The 24462-nt window shown below is 43.8% G+C and overlaps 2 protein-coding genes across 3 annotated transcripts in view; one reads left to right on the top strand and one right to left on the bottom strand.

The window, feature by feature from the left end:
• The window catches only part of bbs9 (Bardet-Biedl syndrome 9), a 245101-nt gene that overhangs the window by 217992 nt on the left and 2647 nt on the right, over window positions 1-24462 (bottom strand). For both annotated transcript variants that reach the window (XM_033641704.2, XM_033641705.2), the window contains exons 2-6: window positions 23888-24006; window positions 23195-23345; window positions 12887-12951; window positions 12618-12731; window positions 4365-4539 (exon numbers count right to left, since the gene is read on the bottom strand). In XM_033641704.2, the coding sequence (XP_033497595.2) occupies window positions 4365-4539; window positions 12618-12731; window positions 12887-12951; window positions 23195-23345; window positions 23888-23999 (617 nt within the window). In that variant the 5' untranslated portion in view covers window positions 24000-24006. The remainder of the gene's footprint in view (window positions 1-4364; window positions 4540-12617; window positions 12732-12886; window positions 12952-23194; window positions 23346-23887; window positions 24007-24462) is intronic.
• Window positions 16449-20171, top strand: LOC117266478 (peroxynitrite isomerase THAP4-like). Its single transcript, XM_033641706.2, has 2 exons — window positions 16449-16705; window positions 18108-20171. Exons 1-2 carry the CDS (start codon window positions 16507-16509, stop codon window positions 18407-18409), a joined length of 501 nt encoding a protein of 166 aa, XP_033497597.1. The 5' UTR covers window positions 16449-16506; the 3' UTR covers window positions 18410-20171.

Genomic DNA, 24462 nt, shown 5'->3' with positions numbered 1-24462 from the left:
CAGCCTTTTTAATGACGATGCTCGCCGCCCCCCCGAGCACGCATTTTGCAAGGACACAGCTGCACCCTGGGCTCAGTACTACCCAAGATATTTGGTTTGAAGAAATACAAACAAGCCAGAGTGTCTCTTCTCTTATAGCAGAATGATGTTTGCTTCCAGAACTTTCTGTAGCTCTGACGCAGCACTGTGGAGATCTGACTACACGAGACTACACGAGACTACACGCCATATAAATACAACACAGAGGAGTCTGCTGTAGAAATTAAAACATATCTCCAGCATCTCAATCTGTCACATTACAGCCCTGTTTGTTTTCTGCCTACAGAGGTAAGTGTCAGCTGTTTGAACATTCAATACCAGCTGAATGAATTACCTCAATTTAATCCATTAGGTCTAAAATATATCTGAAAGTAAACCAGAGTTATTTCAAGCTTTCTCTTCCAGTGCTCGTCTTTATCGATTTAAGCTATTGAATTTTTATTTACTGATATATTTATAGTGCGGGGGGGCCATCATCCCATCAGCTCCAAGTCGACTGCAAAGCACTTCAGCTGAAACATAATTTGTTGATGCTCTCTCAGAGATGTATCAGGACTGCGTCTGCTCTGCTAAGTCGCTGCTCAATCACTTCCTGTCACCACTGCTTTGCATTAAAAGCTTTTATTGTGAAGCTTCTACAGGAACTTCATTGTGTTTATCACCAAAGTTATCAGCAGGTACTGACAGAGGCCACAGTGCACAGCACACTGAGAGTGTCTTATATATTTGTGTCTTACATATTTGAACGAAAGATCTTTGCTTATATAAAGATGTGAAAAATGATCTTTGTTTAGAAAAGTTGCAGAAAAACTGGGAACAATTTAGGGCTCTGTGTCTTCCTCAGGCACACATGGACACGAGGGCCTGATTTTGATTTACAAAGCAAAGGTGCAGAAAGGAGCTCGTTCAAACTATTATGTTAGGTTGGGGTGTTACACTTCACACTGTCATGGAAACAACAAGCTTGTTGCTATAAGTGATGCTGTGTTGTCTTGGATGTAAAGGTTTCTGCTCTACGTAATTTACCACAGAGTGTACATCCCAGGACTGTGTGTGTGTGTGTGTGTGTGTGTGTGTGCGGGTGTGTGCGGGTGTGTGTCTGTGTCCAGGGAGAGTAGTGATGTCAGTGTTTCCACGGTGATATCTTGTCTGGAGAATCTCTTGATGGTGGTGGGGGGCACCCAGATAACAAACAGCTGGGAGAGAAAACTACACACACACACGCTGCACACTCTCACACACTGTCAGAGCTCTTCACGACGATGCCAGAGGGAACTGGGAAATGTGCATGTGCTTACATTAAAGAGAGGTACTTTCCGATCAAACTGTGTGTGTATCTGTTTCGGTCCACCCAGACGAGCTGTGCAGAGCGAGCAGATGTCTTTAAGATGGCGAAGCGTTCGCCAGTGCCGTTTACTAACCATCAGCAGCTGAGACTGAGGACGGTGGACGACTCCACGTTACCTCAAATAACTTCAGAGCTGCTGCAGCTCACGGACGAGCTAAGTGAGTTGAATTCATTTAGGGAATTCTTTATTAACTATCATCGATCAAACATGTCTTAAATACATGTGTTACTTTACTTTGCTGTTTTACTAGGGCCACACAACTTATCAAAATGTTATCAAATTACAATATGGCTATGTGCAATATCCAAATTGCAGAAGCTGCAATTTTTTGATAAAGGTAAGATGTCTCACAACTCGGCATTATAAATGCACTGTGGTGCTACATAAGCCCCTTTTACACTGCCAGATTTTTGGCAAATGTTGGGATGCATTGCCGGCAAGCTGCGAGCGTTTAGACACACAGAGCTGGATTGGCGAGTTGATCCAAGGCGCCCAATTTTCTGACTTGTAGGGTAGACATATTGGTGGAACCTTTTTGGTTTAAAAAGAACAAGGCGGCCTTCTGCAACGGGAGGAGCTGTTGGTGACTTGCGGGAGGAGCTGTTGATGACGCCACACGTGCGAGCCACTGGCGGTGGATAAACAGGAAACAGCTGATAGCAGGAATTAGCGAGCAGCTAGTAGCAAGAGGGAAACACAAACCTGACAGACACTGTAAAGATGAGCAACTGGGGAGACAAGGAATTGTGCGCCCTCCTTGTCCTCACAAACGAAGAGGCCATTAACCGTCAGATGACGGGGACGGTGAAGGACGGGCCGACTTATGAGAGAATCACCGAAGGACTGACCAGCCGCGGCTTCCCTCCCACGTCACTGTTTACGTCACACGCTGAGCTACACGTTTTGTTACTTGCTCACGCCCCCCATTGCCCCGAAAAAGGCACATTCTGTATAAACAAAAGTAGGTAGGCGGCATTTTGCTGCACTCCCCGATTTTGTTTTTATACTGCCAATGCTGAAAAAAGACTTTTGGGCTTTCCTGCAAATTTGCACAATTCCTATCTAAAAAGAGCTATAGATGCCCCGACCCACAAATTATATTCCAGATGTAAGTGAACACGCTTGATTGATATAGAACCTGGCAAAAATCCCCTCAGCATTTTTATACGTTCTTCAATATCTGCCTTTAAAAGGCAGTTCACGACGATATACTTTACTTTTACTTTAGCAAAAATTCAGCAAATGTAAATCATAATTTTTAAATTTGGAATAAAACGTCATTACTTTCCAGTATTAGCACTGATTTACATCAACAGCTGGGTGAGGTTGTGTAACAGGGCATTCAGACAATTAAAGGTTATACTTTACAAAAGAATGTCTGCATAAAAACTGTTAGAAATCCAATGGCCTGTCCGCGGGCCCTCCAAAGGTGAGTTTTGATAATTATGATATAATGAACAGCAGCTGTATTCGTTGTTGTTTAAATGGTTTACTCATACAACATATTGTGAGAAAGCTTCACTCCTCGTGGTGCCATTAATGCTCACCATCTCAAGATACAACCAGCAGCATGTTCCAAAAAAGCTTCTGTCAGACAAACAAATGAACAGTTATAACTCTGCTATGAAGCCACTGACTGCTGCTGCATCCTTTCAAACCTTCACATCTCTCCACATATTATCCATCATGTCTCTGTCCTGCATGGAAACAAACCCAGCGGGCGGCGGCCATGATGGAGGCCAGCTCCTGACCTTTTGATTGACACCTCACTGAGCCAATAGGAGCTTCCAGTGCTGTTGTAATGGCCTCAATAGCCAATCAGAGCCTGAGCTGAAGGAACACATTTCCTGTAGTTTAGAGGTATTTAATGAGCAAGTGATTGGCTCACCTCCCCCGAGGATTATGGGTCCTGTAGTCACTGGCGCTTTAAAGCTAAGCCTTAACCCCACAGTGACCCCTCAGTGAGGTCACAGACTGTTATACATGTACAGAAATGATAAACAAATGGCTCCTGTGTCGTCTTCAGGGTTAGGATTCGGGTCTTTTTTTTATCAAGTTGGGTTTTCTAGAAGTGTTTTAAACACAGTGAGCTCCTAAACAGACATTTCTGTCTGAATTGATTAGTTTTTCACTCATGATCACACATTCAGTTCATTGTTTTAACCTCTCTGAACAACACCTCTGAAAAATATGTGTAAATGTTGATTCTCTGTGATATTGTTTCTACTCTGAATTCTGACTATGTGAGGCTTCATGATATGGCCCCATTGTGTTTTACAGCTAACACCTCCCAGTTCTCCCAGTCTGAGTCATCTGCAGCAGCTTTTTTCAAGAAAATATTCAGGCGAAGATAAAATAAAAACCCTCTTATTTCAGTGTGTTGAAACTTGTAAAACTCATGACAGAAGTACTGACAGTGATTTTGACTGTTCAGTGTTACCTTAAAATGAGACCATGTATGGACATGTACTAAAATGGAACAAGAGCAGCTTTCAGTTTACTCTGAGTCATCCTTGGAGAGGCGTTTTAGGTGAACTTTAACAGGACCTTTAAGAGGTTTTAAAGGCCAACTTCAAGGATTTGGGGGTAACATTATTGCATGACAAATAATTAAATATATCACAGAGAATAAAGCAGTCCTTTCAGAAACTGATCGAGTTGTGATGCAATGATCAGCCTGTGTTCGGGCGGTTTTGAATATTCTGAAATGTTCCTAAAATATATTTCCACCTCCAGACAGTTCTGTATTAACGTGTAACACGTCGCACTGCTGTGTGAGTGAGATGAGGGAAATTGAGTATTTCTCCTTTTTCATCTCAAACCAAAATGCTACCTTCAGACAGCAGACATCTGAACAACTGTAGATCACTGTAGATAAACATAACAAACATTTTCCATTTCTCAATTGATGTATTTCACATGCAAGCAGTTTGACAGATTATTGATGATACTGACAGAATATTGAGGGAAACTTACTTGTAGCTCTCCAGCTGGCGTGCAGAGGACACAGTGAGGAAGCTGTCTGTTCTGGGGTTGTAGACCAGCGGGCCCGGCAGCAAGAAACCAGGCAGGAACCTGCCGAAGGAGTAGCTGTCCTGCTCGAAGAACATCAGCATCCCGTCCATGGACTGGATGCACAGGGAGTGGTGACCTGAGAGAGAGACGGGGAGATCATCCAGTCAGTCTTATCCCAAACTGCAACACACTGTTGAAAAGACAACTTTGCCGGCCTCTCAACAACGTTAAGATCTGATTGAAAAGTGTAAGATGAAAAGACGGATTGTTTATGAATTGTAAACATTTTCAGATTTATAAGTTATTAAAAATAATCTTAACTGCAGCATGAAAAGTTCACAACAGAGATACTCAATTTGCTTTGTCTGGGGCCATATTTGTAAAGTGACAGGAGGTCAGGCGGCAGACACAGCAGCCCTGCACACGACACAAAGGCGTTTCTAGGATTTAAGGACATTAGGGGCTCAGCCCAGACCTCTGTAGCGGGGTGCATGGTATCCAGCTCTGGCACTATTCTTAATAAACAAGCTCTATTTTGATGCTTTTTAATGTACTCTGGCACCTAATGTGTGTTAAAGGTGCAATTCCCAGTGTGAATCAGTTTATTTTTATTGTGAATTAGGGGCCAGATAATGGTCCAACCCCAAAAACAGACACTCAAAATGTGGCAGCAGGTGTCATGGCGAGCTGCCACAGATCAACTAATTTGTGGGAAAGCCTGTATAATATATTTTACTCTTGTTAAAAACAGGTATTACATGTTTTGGTTCCATCTTGTGTTTTGTGACGACTCAAACTTTTGAGTATTTAAACACCAACGATCCTGAAACACGCTCATGGCTTCTGTTTTATTTCAGTCGTGATGTCGTGTGGTGCTGCGAGGTGTGTTTCTCCCTCTGGCTGAATCTGATATCTCCATTAACACCTCCACACAGACACACACACCTGGCTCTGGGTATTAACACGCACTAGAGTGTGTGTTTGTTAGGAGAGGCCTGATGGAGGACACATTAAGCCCTAACACACACAAACACACACACAGTGACACACAGGGCCATAAAGCAGTGGGGCTGTGTGACCAGAGAACTATAATTAGGCCTCAACGCGCTATTAAAACTCACACTGCCATCAACTAGAGGTCAGAAGGACAGCCACCTACAGCGCAGCACACACTCACACACACTCAACATCTATCACCAAGGATTTAGACAGAAAAGCCGCCCTCTCCTACACACCTATTCTGTGTAAACACGTGTGTGTGTAAGTGATGAGTGCAGCTCAGGGTGGCCGTTTACACACTGAAGGACAACGTCTCTCGCACCTCGTCCTCACACACAGCGAGCCAGTAAACTCTGGTGGGTGGAGCAGATACACGACGAGCCGTGTCGCAGAGCGAGGAGGGGATGTGGTTTTTTTTTTTTTTTTTTTTTTTTTTTTTTGGTGCTGTTGTGATTAATCACTCTGCAAATGAGCCAGCGTCTGCGTCATTTATTCATAACTAATACATTTTAAATCACTTACTCAGATTATTTCTGTGGTTTGGACGCTGCTGTGGATCATAAAAGATGAGCCGCGTCTCAACCTCATAAATGAGTCTCTTGTTGTCCATGTCGACTACTGAGTGGAGGGATAATTAGTGCATGGATTCTTGAGTTATGGTGAAAAATGTGTTTTGTGAGGTCACAGTGACCTTTGACCTTTCACCACCAAATTCAAATAAGTTCATCATAAAATCCAAGTGGATGTCTGACGATATCGTGTTCATGAGAATGTGAGGGGCGACTGCCAGACAAACCAAGAACACATTGCCTCTGGCCACGACTGCGAGAAAAACTAAACCCGATGTGTCACATCGCAGACACACTGATAATGTATGACTGCATATTGAATGGATATACATTTGTTTTGTCTGTTGCATCTGGTACTTCAGTTAAAAAAAGGAAAACCTATCTGACACACAAGCCCTTGAATTCTTCAGGCCTCCTTTGCATTTTTACACAGAACCAAATGACGGTGGCATCATGTCGTCCATGAGTCTTCCTTGAGTTAGCTGCTAATTGCTAACAGCTACTTTTCATATCCACGCAATGGGTCGCATGCATAGCACGTCATCAACACATCATGCACGTGCTGCCCATGATCCCGTCCCGCAGATTGTCCTGTTTATACAGACACCATTTCGGCACTGTTATAACCTCCTGTGATGGATATAAGTGAGATAACCCTGTACCTTGTATACGGAGCAGCAAGGAGGCATAAGGGCGTGAATTTCCCACCCTAAAGAGGCAGTGTAAAAGGGGCTCAGTGGACATTTATGAGTGTCTGCTGTCTTTTACTGTGTAACTGTCCTTAATGAGGAAAATCTCTGGATTACACAAGCTCGGGCCAAATGTTGTATTGACAGTGTCTCTTAGCACGAGGGTTGTGATTTATGATTCTGCTCATTTCTGATAGAGTTAAACACAAGAAAGATCCAGTGTGTCAGATTTAGGGAGATTTTGTGGTGTCTAGTGGTGACAACCGCAGATTACAACCAGTTGAAACTTATCCTGGTTCGTATTCCTTCAGTGGTTCAGAGGTTTTACCGGGATCTGAATTATATCCTCCTCTCCAAAACAAACAGAACAGCTGATTTAAAACAGGAAAAAAACTTTCAATTTAAAGCTAAATCCGACTTTACTTGCAGCTGATTTCAGCCGCAGTGATTTGTCCTACAACATATTTTGTGACTCTTTGGGCAATTTTTTTTATTTAATATAACCTGCTTTGTTTTGTCAGGACTGCAGAAACAGCTGGATACTTGAGGAGTCGACCTTCCTCCCAGACAAACACTCGTCAGATATCTGGTGGTCGTTTCCCTCCCTGAAAAGCAGCGCGAGGGTCAGAACAACACACACTCAGACTGCGAAAAGTGCTGCGTGCTGAAAATGAGAGCCAGGCCGTGCCATTATAGCAACAATGCACGTGTAATTTCACACGCCCACGCCCAGGTATAACGTGTCAAAGAGCCCTGTATGAGAGCGTCGCCACTCAGACACAGCGGAGGAAACGGGCCTGTATTAGTGTCATTAATAAGACATGTTGAACAAGCACACGGAGCAGCCAACAAAGCACAGAGGCTGGCCGCACACTGCAGCCGGCACAGCCCCGCCTCCGAGTGTGTAGGTACATGTGGATGAGTGTGTGTGTTTGTGTGTGTGTGTGTGGAGCAGGGAGTGTGTGCCAATTTGTTTTGTTCACGAGGGCCTCTGTGTGTGATTATGTGTGAGTATGTGTCTATATGCGTCTGACCAAAGCCTGAAAAGGCCAGTCCACGCTCAGTGTGTGTGTGTGTGTGTGTGTGTGTGTGGCCTGAATGTGACCCAAACCCAAAGGCGGCCCAGCTATTAGAGCAGTATTAGTACAGAGCTGCTGCTATTACAGCGCCTACAGCACTGCTAAATGGCTGCTATTATAGACCTACACACACACACACGCACACACACACACACATACACACACACTCACGTGTAAGAGCAGACACGACTTGCAAAAACACTTCCTCACACACACTTACACACACTCATTCTAAAGCCAAACACACTTTGAACATTGGAGAGCAGAGCGCTGTCACACACTGTCTGCTGAAGACACACACACACACACACACACACACACACACACAAAACTACAGATTCGGACATTTGGTTGGTCCGACATCTGAGCTACCACCAAGTGTGTGTGTGTGTGTGTGTGTGTGTGTGAACTATTCTACATTTGTTTGTACATGAGTGTTGCAAGTGTCTGCAAATCATTACGAGCGCGCTGAAGCAAATCAGCCGTGAGATCAGCTCATTTTCATGTAAACTGTGTGAAACAGTGAGGAGAGCTTGAGCAGCGAGCAGCTTCCCCAACTCAAACAACTCGTATGAGCTCAACGAGGACGAGACAAATGAAGCGACCTCCTCTGTGTCCACGATGTTGTCTGATGGTTGAGATACACGGAGCGCGACGTGTCACGTAGGCGGGGCGGAGCAGGACTCTGTCGGGCGTGGTTGGTGCTGGCTTCACTGTGATTGTATTGAGTTTTGTCAGGTGATAATGCAGCTGATTACAGAGGGGTTGGAGGCGTAAGCTAATTAACTGGATCATTTTAACAACAGGATGCACCAATGCACCACACACACACACATCCACCAAGGGAGCAGGAAAAGTTCTGAGTTACAGCAGTGGTTGTGAGTTGAATCTGAGGGGCTGCAAGATTAGTAGTAGACTGGGAGAAAGGAAAAAAAGGAAACTCTTCATGTTCAGCCTATTTTCCTCGAGATACAGATTCATATTGTCTGCGTTTAACTATCTGGGTCTGAGTGAAACCATTAACAGGGTCTGCAGCAGCACCAGCAGTGCAATTTGGTTACTGAAATTCAGACTGTAAATTTCCGCTTTGACACCATTTTTACTGTTTAGGTCTGAACTTCGACTTTGCTGAAGTTCTACTTTGTCAGATCCTTATCTTGTTATCGTGATGCTGCAAAAAGGAAATGATTTGAAGAGAGTCACCTGCTTTACTGAAGACTACTGAAACCTAAAGGTTGAGTTTTAAAAATAATTTTAAGCATTTGAAATATCTTGCTGTGCAGGGTTTTTCTGTGGTTCAAGCTGAGAAGCTGGTCACACACATCTCCGTGCTGCTGAAGCGTCCTGGAGGTCTAAACTGAATCGCTACCAGATCCGTGGCTGCTGCTTCTGGAGCTGAACTCTGACCTCCCTCTGAGAGCTGGGTAAAGAGAGGGAATTTCCCTGCAAGGGGCGACACAGGACCCCATTCATTCAAATTTAATAACTGCTATTCAACAGCCTGCACTGCCATCTAGTGGTGACAGCAGGGAAGGGCAGGAGGAAAGGAGAGGAGAGGAGAGGAGAGGAGAGGAGAGGAGAGGAGAGGAGAGATGTGTCTCTCCCTCGCCTCTTAGCTGCGCCCTCGTAAGACACAAGGGAGAGATATGAGGATAAGATGTGAGGAGGGAGGAAACAAGAGACATGTCTTTAGAGAAATGAGACCTCTTTTCCTCTGAAGTGTCATGTGAAGCGACGTCCATTTCTGATGACGGCAGCAGCTGATCAGCTGTCAGTCAGTTTTATTAACAGCTGAAGAGACTTTTAATGGTGTCTGTGTCTGTCCACATCATGTAATATATGCATACATATATTACATGATGTGGCAGCTCTAGCAGTGGCAGAGCAGCAGAGTTTTCTCTGTTTAATGAACACCTGCAGATGTGTTTATACTGTGTACTGTGAGCCAGTCAGAGGCACAAAAAGCTTTGCATCTGTATTTCCTGATATTCTGATTGTAGGTTCATTATCTAATAACCCAGAATATCATTATGGTGTCTTTAAAACACTGGAAATTATGTATCAGGCCAAATGTTTCAAGGAAAATTAAATTTCTGTTCATCAACCCGACGCTCAGGACTGATCAGCCTCAGTGTGACTGAATGGAAATGACGGTCGGTGATGTAAAAAGTGTTTTGCACTGACAGACAGACTCTCTGATTAGAACTGTCTCTGTAATAAAAACTGATGAGCAATAACAGATTGTGAAGAAATATCTTTCTAATAAATTACAAAAGTTGTTTTTGGTACTTTTCCTGTTCAGATTTTTAACTCGATGGTGAATCAGAAACAAGATTGGGAGTGATGAGTTTAATCTCTTATCTGTTTTCCCTCCGATAACAAACTCCACTGATGTTGTGGCGAATCAGATCAGTCCGATCAGCTGCAACATCCAATCAATAACTGATAATAAATAAGACGGTGTGACGGTCGGTAAAAGACCTCCACAAAGGCTACACTCATGTATCCTCCCCTCCCTCTCCTCGACTCCTCAGAGTGTATTTAAGGACTTGAGACGTCCTTCAAGATGGCGGTTCATATCAATATCTGGGTCATGTGATCAATGATAGAGGAGTTGAGGAGGGATTTTGGGATGAACCCCATCTGTCTTTCTATATGTGTGCATGTGTTACAGTGAGTCATTAGTACATGTGTTTCAGTGTGTGGCTGTATGGGTGTGTGTGCACGCATTTATGTTCAAATGTCGACATGTGTCCATCTAAACTTCCAAGTATGTGTGCATGCGTGTTTCTATGTGTCAGGGACTAAGACTGCACGTGTGTGTGTGTGTGTGTGTGTGTGTGTGTGTGTGTTGGACAGAGAGAGACGGAGCACGAGAGCTCGCATGACATCTTCACATGCTGCTGTACAGTGTGTCGCCACCAGAAAACAGCACGTGGAAACTCACGAACACACTTCCAGGATCATGGTACGCACTACACACGTGCACTCAGCACAGGCCAAGGTATTGGTTTAATGGGCCCACACTGTTCTTTCTATCAATCAAACACACACACACACACACACAGACTCTGTAAACATGGAGTGAATGAAGGGTCCATCATGCCAGGCCACAGAGTCTGACAATTTCTCTCCTCTCTCTCACACACACACACACACACACACACACACACACACACTCCTTGACAATACAGCCTTTATTTGGAAATGCCATTTTCTCTGCTTTAAAGGGGGTTCCCCGTGAGTGTGTCTGTCTGTCTGTGTGACTGAGTGAGTGAGTGTGTGTATGTGTGTGTGTGTGTGTGTGTGTGTGTGTGTGTGTGTTGTTCTTGGATCCTGACGACTCGAGGGCTTTCCCCTACTTGGTTTTTCCAAAAGCCCAATTGACTGGAGAGAGCGAGCAGCTATATGACCCCTCTGTCTCTCACTCTCTCTCCTCTTACAGACTTTTATAGTTTTATGTAGTTGTCCAGAGCTGCCAGTTGACGCTGCTGCCAAGGCACATGCACACATTAACACACACACACACACACACACACTTACTAATATACTTGTGAGGACTCTCACTGACATAACACGTATCCTGGCCCATGACTCCAACCCTACGCATCACACCTGAGGCCCCGTCTACACGTATACAGATATTTTATAAAACAGATGTTTTTCCCTTTTAAGAAATTATCTGTCCACATGACATTCGATTAACAAAATATCTCCATCCACACTAGAATGCAGAGTCACCTCTAAACGCTTGCCTAAAAGTTCAGAGATTTTCAACTTAAAGCGCTCAGCTTGGAGCGGCTGCACAAAAAAGGCAGAGCGCTTTGAAATAAGATGAGAGCAGCACTTTTTCTCTGCATGCAGCCACATACTCTCACTTCTCATTAGGAGCAACTGGAAAAGACGCTGACATTAAAGAAAACGCTATGTGGGCACAGGCCGTTATGAGAACTGTATTTCTACAGTTAAAGGCCAGTACGACTAATTTATGGTGCAGCCGCTGCATCGTCAACCGCACCCTGCAATTATTTCACATTAAAAGCCTCATGTTAAGAAGTGAAGAGATTCTGTCCACAGGAGGGAAACAGAAACAGGAAGTACTGAGTAAAAAAATGAATATTTATATTTTTTCATGATGATACCAAGAGATGTAATTATGCACAAACATTCCTGTGTGACTCCTGGCTGTTATAAATCTCTCCTGATCTGTTCTTCAACAGTCCGAAGATATACTTAAATCCCAGAGCTGGGCCGTGTTACTGACCTGTATATGAATGACGTTTTTTTCTGATCACCTGAGCGAGTACCAGCCCCTGGTTGCAAAAAGGGATTTGTATTTGCTTAGTAAGTTTGGATGTGGTTAGACTGTTTACACTCACTTAGACAAACACAAACTAGAGACCATCTTGTGATGAGATCACTCCGGCAGCGATACAGAGATCTGCGACTCAAAACGAACGTGGGCAAGGGGCGTATAGTGGCGGGGCACTCCCTACCTCCTGCCCTTTTGCTCAGACCACACCCATCTTAAAACTGTGTCCTTATTTTGATCTCAACTACGCATCTGTAAGGTTTTGTGAGTGCAGCTTGCACAGTTGCAAAACTATCGTGGTGAAAAAATCTGTCTGTAGTCACACAGACTTAAACACCTGGCAAAATACTCGTGGCAGCTTCTGAGGTAGTTCTCACGATTACAGGTGCCTCCAGGACCACCTTTTGCCATGATGATACACACACACACACACGATACCAGCTGTTGCAATGTTGTTGCAGCTGGTAAAGAAAGACTCTGGTACAGAGGGTGTTCAGTTGGCAAAATGCTCTCCCACCTCAGCTGTAACATGCAGCCAAATACAGCGTTTAAAATGTCCATCATACCTGTGACTCCTCCAAAGGTGCCGTAGGTCATGTTGCAGGCTGTTCTCTGCAGGTTGTGCTCATAAACCAACTTCAGCTGGTACTGGTCACCATGCTCCACATTCCCTGCAGTGCCTGCACCCACACATCAGAAAACATCAGTATGCTGAGTTTGCGTGTGAAAGTTACTTAACATTAAGTCATTCATCACTCATTCAAAGTGCGAGGCAACACAGAGAAGACGACAGAAGAAGCAGTCAGCTGTTTGTGTTTGTGTGTATGTCTGTTACCTGACACAGAGTAGACTGACAGCTTCCTGGGGTGAAGAACAGCCAGATGAAGAAGCTCTGAACACCTGAGAGGAGAAGAAAAAGTCATCTGTTAATATTAATAAGAATAAGAATAATAAACTTTACATATACAGTGCTTTACATGGTTGATCCCAGATTTAAAATAATGCAGGATTTAGGCAAACAGAATGAGGCAATTTCAAGAAACACAAAGAAACAGAAACCCAAACAAACAAGATAAACACCACCTACAAACTGTTCCACAACAGTTATAATACAACTACAATCAGAACCATCTCTGACAGAAAAACAATGGGATGATATTTCCTCTCCAAAGTCCAAACAGAGTTTCACTGTGATCCATCTAATGTGACTCCGCGAGGACGTGAGAGGTCAGAGGTCACCCACAGAGCTGCAGCCATGCAGCAGCTGAGGACGCCTCAGCAGGGCAGATGCTTCCTGTGTTCTCAGCAAAGGGTGGTATTCATTCATATTTTAACTCATACTTCTAAAATAATTACTATAACAGCTGGTGGATTGGTTTTGGTTTGAGGTGTGGATGACGGTCTCAGTGATGCTGATCCTAGATTTTCACTTATTTACTTTACCACAAAGCCACAGTGGAGGAATCCATCCACTCTCTGGACGCAGAACAACTGCTGTCTCACTAACTTTTTCACCCGCTGTTGTAATGTTTGTTGAGAGAAGAACAACAAGGGAGGAGGAAACTGGATCCCACAAGTTTTCTTTCTTCCGTGGAAAACCACTCAAGTCAGTGCTGAAACAAAACCTTTCACCATCTGCCCACCTCCGTCTGCCCTGACAATATTTACAACGTGCCTCTCTGTCGAGGGCCGGCCTCCAAAATGCCCACCCGTCTCTGAAGAATGCTGTGCCGAAAACCGCAGGTAACTAAACACGACGTCTTCCAAACAGACTGATTTAGTTGGATTCTGCTTCCAGCGTGATGACGTGGGAAGCCTTCGAGGCAAACCACCAGAACTTTTCCCAGAAACCTCGCTCTCTGGAAGGTTCCTGTGTACCCACAGCAAGATGATGGGAGGTATCGTGTTCAGATCGATGGCTGAAGTAAAACTGCCGGGGTGAAGGGTTCAGTGCTCGTGTAGTTTAACAGACAGGGGAAACTTGGTTTGATTCTTGTTGGCGGGGCTCATCTGGCTCAAACATACAGTTTAATGTTGTGAGATTCTTCTGCCAGCTTCACCAGGTGATCACACCAAAAACATTCTCTAAAAACACACATGGGTCTGTATTGGTGGGGACGTGTTGTTCTGGTACTGGTGGAACAACAACACACAAAGGTTTGAGACATAGCTGGTGGAGTGTGAAGGCTAATCAGACGCCCAGATACTGCACAGCTGTTTGTTTTTACGATCAGGATGGATTTTAAAATCCTGGAAATGTCACCAAGGTGACAACAGTTTCGTCCCCTGCTGCAACAACTGGTAAAAAGTAGAATTATTCTGCAGGACTGTATCTTTCAAAGCTCTGAGGCTTCATTCATGACATTGACATTTAAATTATGAATCAGCACCTGAATGCTGTAAGGCTTTTTTTTTCCTGTCTATTCACCCTGTTTAAACCAAGTATTTCTGTACATCTGCAGAGAGGGCGAGACTTGCGCACGAGGGCTCCACAACGGAAAGTAGACTTTGAGTTACTTAGCTAAGAAGGGGGAACGAGCACACGAAGAGTACCTCTCCTGCAGACACCAGCGGCCTGGAGGAAAAAGAAGCACCCCCTGCTTTTGGACTGCAATGCAATGATGATGCAGCAAAACCCAAAACAAGAGGCAGCTGCTAGAAACAAACCCTGATCACATGTGTCTGCACATTTTATTACAAAATCTAAATAAGACAACAGTTACCTGATGACATGCTGCTGTGCCTCCAGAAAAACACTGATATCTCTGCTTATAAAAACTCCTCCTCCAACCTCCACAAGCACATTGAAGTAAGGTGAAAATGTAGTTAGCTAGCTAACGTTAGCTATATTAACCTTTAAAGGAGCAGTGTGTCAGATTTAGTGGCGTCTAGCAGTGAGGACTTAACAGATTACAATCAGCTGAAACTTCTCCTGGTCAGAATTCCTTCAGTGTTCACTGATCAGGAGCTGAATTATCCACAGAGGTCTCCTCGTCTCAGAAACAAACAGGTGATTTAAACAGGTAAAAACACTGAATGAAGCAGTTTCACATTACAAATCAGCGTTTTTCCAACGCTGCTCATTGCAGATCAGCTTTTTAAGAGGCACATACAAAAACATAAATGTCCCTATCTAGAGCCAGTGTTTGGTTTGTCCGTTCTGGGCTACTGTAGAAACACGTCGGTGCAACATGGTGATCTCTGTAGACGAGGACCTGCTCTACATTTTTGCAAATGCATCCCCCTAAATCCGACACACTGGAGCTTTAATGTGTTATGTTAATCTTTGATGTTATCATAAGGAAAAGTGGGAGATTGTTCATATCTTAATTGTATAAGCTATCTTTAACTGTTTGATTAGCCTACCTGCTCTACTTCATTAAAAAGAAAAAGTATAATCAGCTAGTGCACTTCTTTTATTCAATATTTCCTGAGGGACTGTTCATTATATATGAGAGGAGAGCGGAGGGTGCAAAAAGGGAGAGGCATGTTAAATAATTGTTTAAGCACTGGGGAGTGACAACAAATTTCAATTGTTTTGTGCTGTATTTATTTTACTGCAGATTTTCCAAGGAAACATTCCTTCACGAATTTTGAAGGCATGATACTGTTAAAAACTGCCAAAATCACACCATTTATCAGAGCCAGAAACTGTAAAAACATATATTATCATTGGATTTCCACATTTCCGATGGTCCTCTGACACATCGTGTGACAAATGCTTCTGTAAGCGAAAAATCAAAACCAAATCCGATCTTAAAATATTGATATTTCATCAAAATCACTTTCATTTTTTTTTTAATTTGGCAAAAAATAAACCGTTTGCATGACAACAGTGAAACTCTGAGACTTTTTTCAACTACAGGATTTCGTCTTCAACTTTTACCTTTAAAACATCAAAAGGTAGGTTTTAAAAATCTAATAAACTAATTTATGACGGGGGGATGGTCATACATTTCCCCGCAGTCACTCAGGGAGGCTCAAGGAAAAATATTTGTAGCTTCCAGGACAACATTTAAAACAAACAAAAAAACGGTCACACCCCTGCAACCCCCCCTCCTCTGATAAATTAAGAACAGTCCCTTATAACCATTTATTTTTTACTACCACCAGTAGCTACAGTTTTACTTTTACTTGTGGTTCCTCAAATTATAATCGTCACTTTTGCATGAGTCATTTTTTATGGGAGTAAATATCCTTCTACCTGAGCATCAGCCCTTCACCCTCCTCTGCCTCACTGTTTCACATTCACCTCTCCAAACATCACATAAAGGTCCCTTTGTATCACCTGTTTGTTGATGCAGTAACCAGCTGACAGGAAATAAGCAGGGACCAAAGCTGTTGCCTCGGCAACAGAACTCCGGTTGCTAGGAAACGACATCGCTGTTCCGCGGGACTTCCGGTCCAGCCCCTGCAGCTAATGTAAACAGCCTCAGTCCTCTACACGGTGGGGAAATGGCTAAGTTAGTGTTAGGACCGTGTTGCTCGGTGGTCGGATGCTCCCTCAGACCAGGGACAAACTTAATGTCTCAGATTAAAGTCTTCCGCTTTCCTAAAGACACTCAGCAGCGCGAGGCGTGGACCGCTGCGGTCAGGCGGGAGAACTGGACACCGTCGGTGAACTCCAGAGTCTGCAGCACTCACTTCATCACCGGTAAGTCCCGCTGTGTGTCCGGGGATGAGAGGGACAGACACACACACTGACATGTCCCTCTGTGGACTGACGGCTAGCTACCGTTAGCTTGTTGAAGCTAACAGTAGCTAACCCACAGAGTGACGTGTGTGTGTGTGTGTGTGTGTGTGTGTACCGTGAGGTAAATGAACGATGGGCACGGTTGGCAGTCAAACTACAGACCATGTTGAATCATCACTGGAGACATTTTTCTTGTCTAAGGTCCTCCACCCTGTAGAGTGAATATAAACTCTGCATCCTGATCCCAGGATACAGTTACAGGAACATATCGTTCATATTATTTTAGACCTGTAAGATTGTAACAGCTTGTGGTCACTAGTAAGCTGTGTCTAAATCCATGCTGCACATAAATGTAGTTTAAAGGTCCAGTGTGTTAGATTTAGGGCAGGGAAACCCAACTTACTCTGCCCAGAGGCCAATTTTGCACAAGACACTACAGCCCCAACAGATCAGGTGTATGCAGAGGTGTTTCTAGGATTTGGGGACATTCAGAGCTTGGCCTGGATCTCTTCTGGGGGGTCCAAGGGATCCTCACTTGGCACTTGTTTAAGCTTTGATGTGTTTAATGCCCTCTGGTACCATAGTTATATATTATAAAAATCCCAGTGTCAATCAATTTATTTTTATTGTGAATTAGAAAATGGTCGGGGCCAGGGCCACCGTGCACATTCTCAGGGACCACAGTTGGCCGTAAGTTGAGTGTCACTGATTTGAGAGGATGTAGTGGTGTCTAGCGGTGAGGACTACACACTGCAACCAGCTGAAACTTCTCCTGGTTAGAATTCCTTCAGTGTTCACTGTTCAGGAGGTTTTTAACCAGGAGCTTAATGATGCACAGACGTCTCTGTCTCTCTAAAACAAACAAAACTCTGATTTTAACGTGTAAAAACACTAAATAATAGTCATGTTTTAAAAAAATCTGTTTTTTCCAACACTGCTTGTCGCTGAGGGCCTGCTACATACGGTGGCCAACACAAAAATGCACTAAATGTCCTGATAGAGTCAGTGTTTGGTTTGTCCATTCTGGGCTACTGTAGAAACACAGTGGTGCAACATGTTGATCTCTGTAGACGAGGACCTGCTCCCTATGTAGATATAAACGGCTCATTCTGAGGTTACAAAAACATATTGATTCTTATGTTCATCAGATTAAACACTAAAGAAAACAGACTGATTATATTATATTCCATTCCTGCCATCAAATCCCCCTAAATCCTACACACTGACCTTTAAGTCTTTTTCTCACCTCATGCAGCTGTTAGATTTTAACTGCTGTAAATTCTTCAGCCCAACATCCAAATTTACTTCCACAAAATAAAACATAAGAATATAGGCTAATCATCTCCTGTTGTATGTTTCATAGGGAGGCCGTCAGATGACCCTCTCCATCCTGACTACGCCCCATCAAAGCTGCTTCACAAACCTCAGAGAGTGAAAGGAACGGAGAGATACTGTAAGTCAGTGAAGCGAGCGGCTTCAGCACCAACACATTCTGAGGCGGGGCCTGTCACTGTGATGCAGATTGAACCTGAAGGCCTCAGATACAAGAGCACATCAGTGGGGACAGATCTGTCCATGAAGGACATTGAGGACCTGCTCAGTGAAAACGCTGCCCTGAAAAACTACATCAAAAAACTGGAGACTAAACTGAAAGTTTGCGAGTAGAGCAGAACACCTCTGCTGGGTTTCAGTCATTCTTCAGCTGTGATGTGTTTTACATCTCAACAGCCTGGACACTCAAAACCACCACAGCTCCACCTGACAACCAGCTCTGTGCTGTGTGCATGAAACTGCACCTTGACCTCACTCAGCTGGTTTTGTGTTACCAGTCCAGGTGTAGTTCTGGTTTTATTTCTGCCATTTTCCATGACTGACTGAATGTTATGTTGCAGTATCTGAAATGTCTGTCATGTTCTCGAGATGGACAGTGTATCAGAGAGAATATGACTCTTCAACAGTGTAAGATGCATCTTAGATTTCAGTGAAATCTTCATAGAGCGACAAACATCTCTCAGTGCCTGGGCATGAACACATCCACAGTATCAATCAATCAGAGTTCCTAATAGAATAAGTCCTGTCACTTTCCATCCCAAAGCTTGGGGTGAATGTGCAAGTGACAAAGTCATTACACAGCCATCTGGCACTGATATCCTGGAGGAGGGAGACACGGTCCTTTTTGACAGAGGACTCAACCTCCCAGAATACTTTGCTACAAAAGGTGAGAGGCTCCATGTACGAGCATCGACATGTAACAAAACACAGCTAACAGGTATCGAGCTGTCGCCAGATGTCACAGGCAGAAATCCATGTGACACGCTCATCTGGCAGATTAAAGACCTCACATTTTGAAAAATAACCTGTCACTCAGCACAGTGAAGTGCAGAACAAGTGACAGCACGACTGCAATCACTGAAATATTACTGGATTGTGCTGCTTTGTCAAACCTTGACAAACCCCTTGTATGTTTAAAAGGATAGTTTGGATTTTTTTTGATTGTTTGAGGTACTTATCTACAGACAGTGTGTTACCAACAGTAGATGTCAGTCAGCACACCCCTAGTTTGGAGAAATCTGACACAGAAGCTAAGCAATGAACTGCTGTGGACGGGAGCAGCAACAAAAGCTATTATAGCCACCAAAATCCTAACCAGTTTAAATGTGTGTTATATGTAGAATATTTCACTGCTTTACCTTCTGTCAGAAAGAAAATGAATCCGTTATATCGCTCTCTTCAAAGCCAGACTCCATTGAGAAAAACAGTGATTTAACATCACTGAACACAGGAGCTGCTGCTCCACTGCTACCACCTCTGTTTGTTTGTGTTCTTGTGTGACTTTAGTGTTTAAAAAGGTTACTTCACAAAACCCACAATAACACAAACAAACTCACTGATGGAGGCAGCGGTCGACCAGCAGCTCCTGTGTTAGTGAGCTTAAATGACTGTTTCTGTCAATGGAGTCTGGCTTTGACAAGAGCAGAGATAGTGAACTGAAGCTGTTGACTGCTTTACATCAGAACAAGCTGTCTGACAGAACGGTGAAAATACTCTCAGTATAGCGTACACTTCAACTGATATTGATTTTTTTATGTGTCTAAAACACATTTTGCTGCTGTCCCCGTCCACAGCCAAACTGTCAATACTGCTGCCTCTCCGAAGTATCTCATACAACACTGCTCCAAAAAACCTGAACTATCCCTTTAAGATCAACCGCCAGGAAGATTAACTTTAAATACGGCAAGCTTCCCCACTCGTAGGGTCTGGATCATTTATCAAATATTTGTAAATGTCTCATGTAAAAGAGAACACTGAACACAATTTGGATGTTTTTTTAAATGTCGGGGTCATCCTAATTTTCTAACATGAATTTGGGAACTGTTTATTGTTCATGTGGATGTCTGAGATGAATAAAGTGTCTACAGCCGATGTAGATGGTTTCAGTTTTGATGGTTTCAGTTTTGAAATGTCTGCCTACCTGTTTTTTTTTTTTGTTTGTTTTTTCCAACCTGTCATGTTATTATCTGGGACATGTAACTGCCTCTGATTGGTTGTTCCTACATCACATATCCTATTGTTTGTTGATGAAGACTTAGAGTGGTGGAAACATGTTGGCTCTTTTAACGATTCAGCTTATGATATTGAAAGAAATGCACCTGGACAGAGAATCTCAATTTTATTTTAGTTATTTTTCAACAGGGAGAGTTTTTAAACAAACTTCCATTTTAAAAAATGTTTTCAAAGAGACGTCTCCTCAGCTGGATTTGTAATTCAAGAACAGAGAAGCCATCTTAGTGTGAGTGACTGTAGCCTGTGTGGGTTTAATCACAGGTGTGGGTCAGGTCGCTGGACTTCTATGAACGGGTGCAGCTTTGAGACGTAATGACGGGTAACGGGTCGGTTCTGGTACTGAGCTTTACGGGTATGGACGGGTTTTCAAAAATAGAGACTGCTGGAAAAATAATTCGATTTTCACATCTAACTCAGTGAATCGAGGGTTTATTTGGACCAAAGGCACAAACAGCGTCAGCAGTTCCAGTGTGCTGAAAGTGACTAGTGCTAGTGAAGCTTTGAGGCTTGAGGCATTTTGAAGTTACAAAAATGGGGTTTACCAAAGGGCACGGGGTTCAGTGTGTTCCATTTCCCGCTTAGCTAAGTATGAAGTGGATCAAACTGCCCACTAAGTGACATATCAGCACGATCCTGTCATCCCACATCATTCCTTTCCTCCCTCTATCCCTCCTCTTCCCCTCTGTCACATACTTTTGGCTGTGAGGGGTCACTTAATCATCGTCGCTCCAACGCAAGTCATTTTTACTGGAGGCATTTGCACATTACACTTGGCCTTGACTCTGAGGGGGTCAACTCTGAAGATCTAATTATGCAGTGAAATAACAAAGCAGGATGGGGCCCTTGGGTCCCAACAACTATGCTAGCAACTCAGTGGTTAGCCCGACATTATAAACACAACTATGTTTGGGCCGCTGGGTGGCTGATAGATCGTGCTAAATCATGACGGGGGAGAGAACCTCCTGACATGGTGGTTTTGGGTTAGCATGCATCGCAGGGGAATAAAAAGACATGTTAATGTGGTGGTAAGAAACAGCAGGGATGGTTTTTGTATGAATGAAAAAGCGGTGTGGTGAGTTATGAATGGGTGTTTCTGCCCCGCACTTTAAAGTCAGGCTATATTATAAGCTATACGATGACTGCGTATAATTCACAGAAGGTCAAGACACAGAGTTAAATAAAGACCTGAGACTGCTTCCAGCACAGCAGCACACATATGAGACACAAACAGAGGTAAGGCTGTCAGGGTGGCCGCAGTGCACACAGCATCTGTCCTGTAATCCACTGCCTCCCAACCTGGGTGTCCCAACCTCTACTGGGGGGCGCCAAAACTTCAAGGGGGTTCACGAGGCCTTCTTGACTTTAAATAGTGTTGAGGCCCAGACACACCAAACCAACTTCATAAAACTAGGAGAAACGAAAACCAACAACTGTGTCGCCTCATGTCACCTGTGTTTGAGCCAAAAAGCTGCACATGATCACATCATAAAGACTTAAGATGATGGCCAACCAGCACGTACACTCTGCACCTGCTGAGAGGAAATGAGTCTCCACAGCAGCAGACGGCCGTCGTCTGTATCGATCATTGACAAAGGGAAACAGGAAGAGCATCTTGATGCTAGTTAGCCAGTTAGCACATGAACAACACAATCAGAGCATATTTACCGTGCACCAGTGAACAATAACACAAACCATCAGGAAACGTTTCTGCTAAAGAGAAAAATAATCTGACCTCATGGAACAAGTTGGTTTGGTCTCACTCCCTCTGGACTTTAGCTCCTCCTTTACTCACTGACACTTCTCTGCTCCTCACCTGAGCTCAGCTGACTGTCAGAGTGATGTCATTCACTGACTGCTGAATCGGCCAAAAAAAAGGGCCAACAGTGCGGGACACACCGCACAGAACAGACACTCTGTGTCTTGTCACCCTGCTGGTGTTTGTAGCAGAGCATAAATGCGCGACTCTCCCTTTGCAAAGAATTTGAAAATACGTTGACCTCAGGCAAAAAATGCTTTGGTGGACACGGCCCTGATAAGTGCAGGTGTGGAAGCTATAAATGGATCAATGTCCCTGTGACTATCCGTCACAACAAACAGTGAGAGTGATTAAACAAGTGAAAACATTAAAACACTTTAAATTCATTGTCATTGTTTTTTATCGCTGTAAACTGTTTTTTGGGTTGTCTCCACTTAATGATGTTTACATACTAAAAGATTCATCAGTTAATTAAAAACTTAAAATAATAAAGTGAATATGGTGTATGTGTGTTAGCTGCAGCCAACAAATGGTGCAAGATTTGATGTTTTTATTTGCATCTTTGCATCTTTAATTCATCAGAGAAGTATAATCTGTTATCTGTCCTGAGACACTGAGGCAGAGCTCTGTCTTCGTGAGACAGTGATTTAAATTTGCTTCCTGGTGCTCGTAGCCTTAAGCTAATGCCAATTTGACCTACTAAACATTAACGCCGTATCACGTACAGGAAGGCAGCCAGAGAGGGAGGGAGGAGGGGAGGCAGAGGGAGATTAGCAGCACCATCAATGATCCTGGTGTCACAGCACAGATCTGTAGTCACTTCATTTATCAGGAGCGGCAACGTGTTAAGACTGAAACCAGCAGGAGAACCAGTGATATCCACACTGTCTAAACACTAACGTATCACGTAACGTATTACTACAACTACAACTAGTGACACAACTTCCTGTGTCCTACGTTCATTTCAACATCTGAAATGTACCCTCTGTCTAATCAGAATTTTTGTCCAATTAATCACAGTGTCAAGTCAAATGTAATATTTTACGTACAACACTCTACAGTCCACCACAGCTGCAGTACATCAGTCTGTTTCAACCCTTCATCAATCCCGGTCTGTGCGGTCTACTTACGAGACAAACTTGCCCACTTCCACCTGGATGATGGCATTTTGAAGCTGGACCTCCAGCAGCTGGGCGTCAGCCACTCCTCCCTCACTGGACTTATTGGTGTGTGGGGAGAAGATCCGCAGCATTCCCATGTAGCTGCCCACCACCACCTTATCTGTAACGTTATAAACACAGAGGACTGTTACTGTATGAAGTAAGTCAGGAGGGAAGTTTTTACCCTGACAGCAGCCACTCAAGAGCTCAAAGGGCCTGAACAGCATTACATTATTCTTATTTATTCATCAGCATAAAGTTTGACAATTTAAATGTGGACTATAATAAGTCTTAGCTACCCAGTCTGAGGTTAACTGATAAAATAAGGGGTGACGTCTTCACACAGAGAACAGAGCAGAGATTTGTTGTATCTTCCATGAGCTGTGCCGACATTTTGGCTTCTAGGTTTGAACACTGACACTAACTGTGCTCAGGCTGCAACATGAAGCAATCTCCAGATATCTGGAGATTAAATCAGATAAAAACAGATATCTGATTTAAATTACTGACAGATTGTTTTTTGTGTCTTTTGTCATCAGATTAAAGGTTTTGTGTTTAGTCTGAGATTATTCTGCGTCTCTTCCCTGACGTGGCCACAGTTCAGGTCCTGCAGTAAAGATGATGTGTGGTGGTTGGTGTGTCGCTTCCTGGCTTCACACTGACCATGTCCGCTGCCACTGTTGTCCACGTCTCCGACACACAGGCATCCCTGGTCAAACTCCTCGCCCTCGCCAAGCGCTGCCGACCACCAATCACGGGCCTTGAACAGAGACATGCTGCCTCTGGTTGGACAGAGAGAGAAAGAGGGTTACATCTCTTCAGCTGAGAACGTGACGACAACAGATGTCTGTTTTCTCTGTGGTGTCGCTTTTCAATGAAATATAGTCCTTTAATTCATAATGTGGAACAATATATAAAGACTGACTGACTGACAGATGAACAAAGGCACAAAGAGTGTGTAGCTGGGTGGTTCGGTGCCTTGCTGTAGGGCACCACAGCAGAAAGGGCAAGTTTCATCAGCTGGCCCATCAGGCTCTCAGTGCTCTATGCACCACACTGACACCTGCAGCCAATCAGAGACCAGAAGACGAGTCACATGACCCCAGGATTGTGAGTATAAGAGTTGTTGGGGAATGAGGGGGGGGGGCAAGCAGCTTTTCTACTTGCTAAGTGCTGAGCAGGTGGAACGGGCAGCTAATCCACAAAGGGAATCCCTCCTGTCTCCAGTACAATACAGA

The sequence above is a fragment of the Epinephelus lanceolatus genome, chromosome 10 (assembly GCF_041903045.1).
Source record: "Epinephelus lanceolatus isolate andai-2023 chromosome 10, ASM4190304v1, whole genome shotgun sequence".
Taxonomy (NCBI): Eukaryota; Metazoa; Chordata; class Actinopteri; order Perciformes; family Serranidae; genus Epinephelus; species Epinephelus lanceolatus.
The sequence above is the reverse complement of the archived record's forward strand: the minus strand, read 5'-3'. Positions and strand labels throughout refer to the sequence as shown.

Coding starts and splice junctions, on each gene's coding strand:
- LOC117266478 (XM_033641706.2), top strand. CDS start 16,507: ATGGCTAAGTTAGTGTTAGGACCGTGTTGCTCGGTGGTCGGATGCTCC. Junction 16,706..18,107: donor CAGCACTCACTTCATCACCG/GTAAGTCCCGCT, acceptor TATGTTTCATAG/GGAGGCCGTCAGATGACCCT.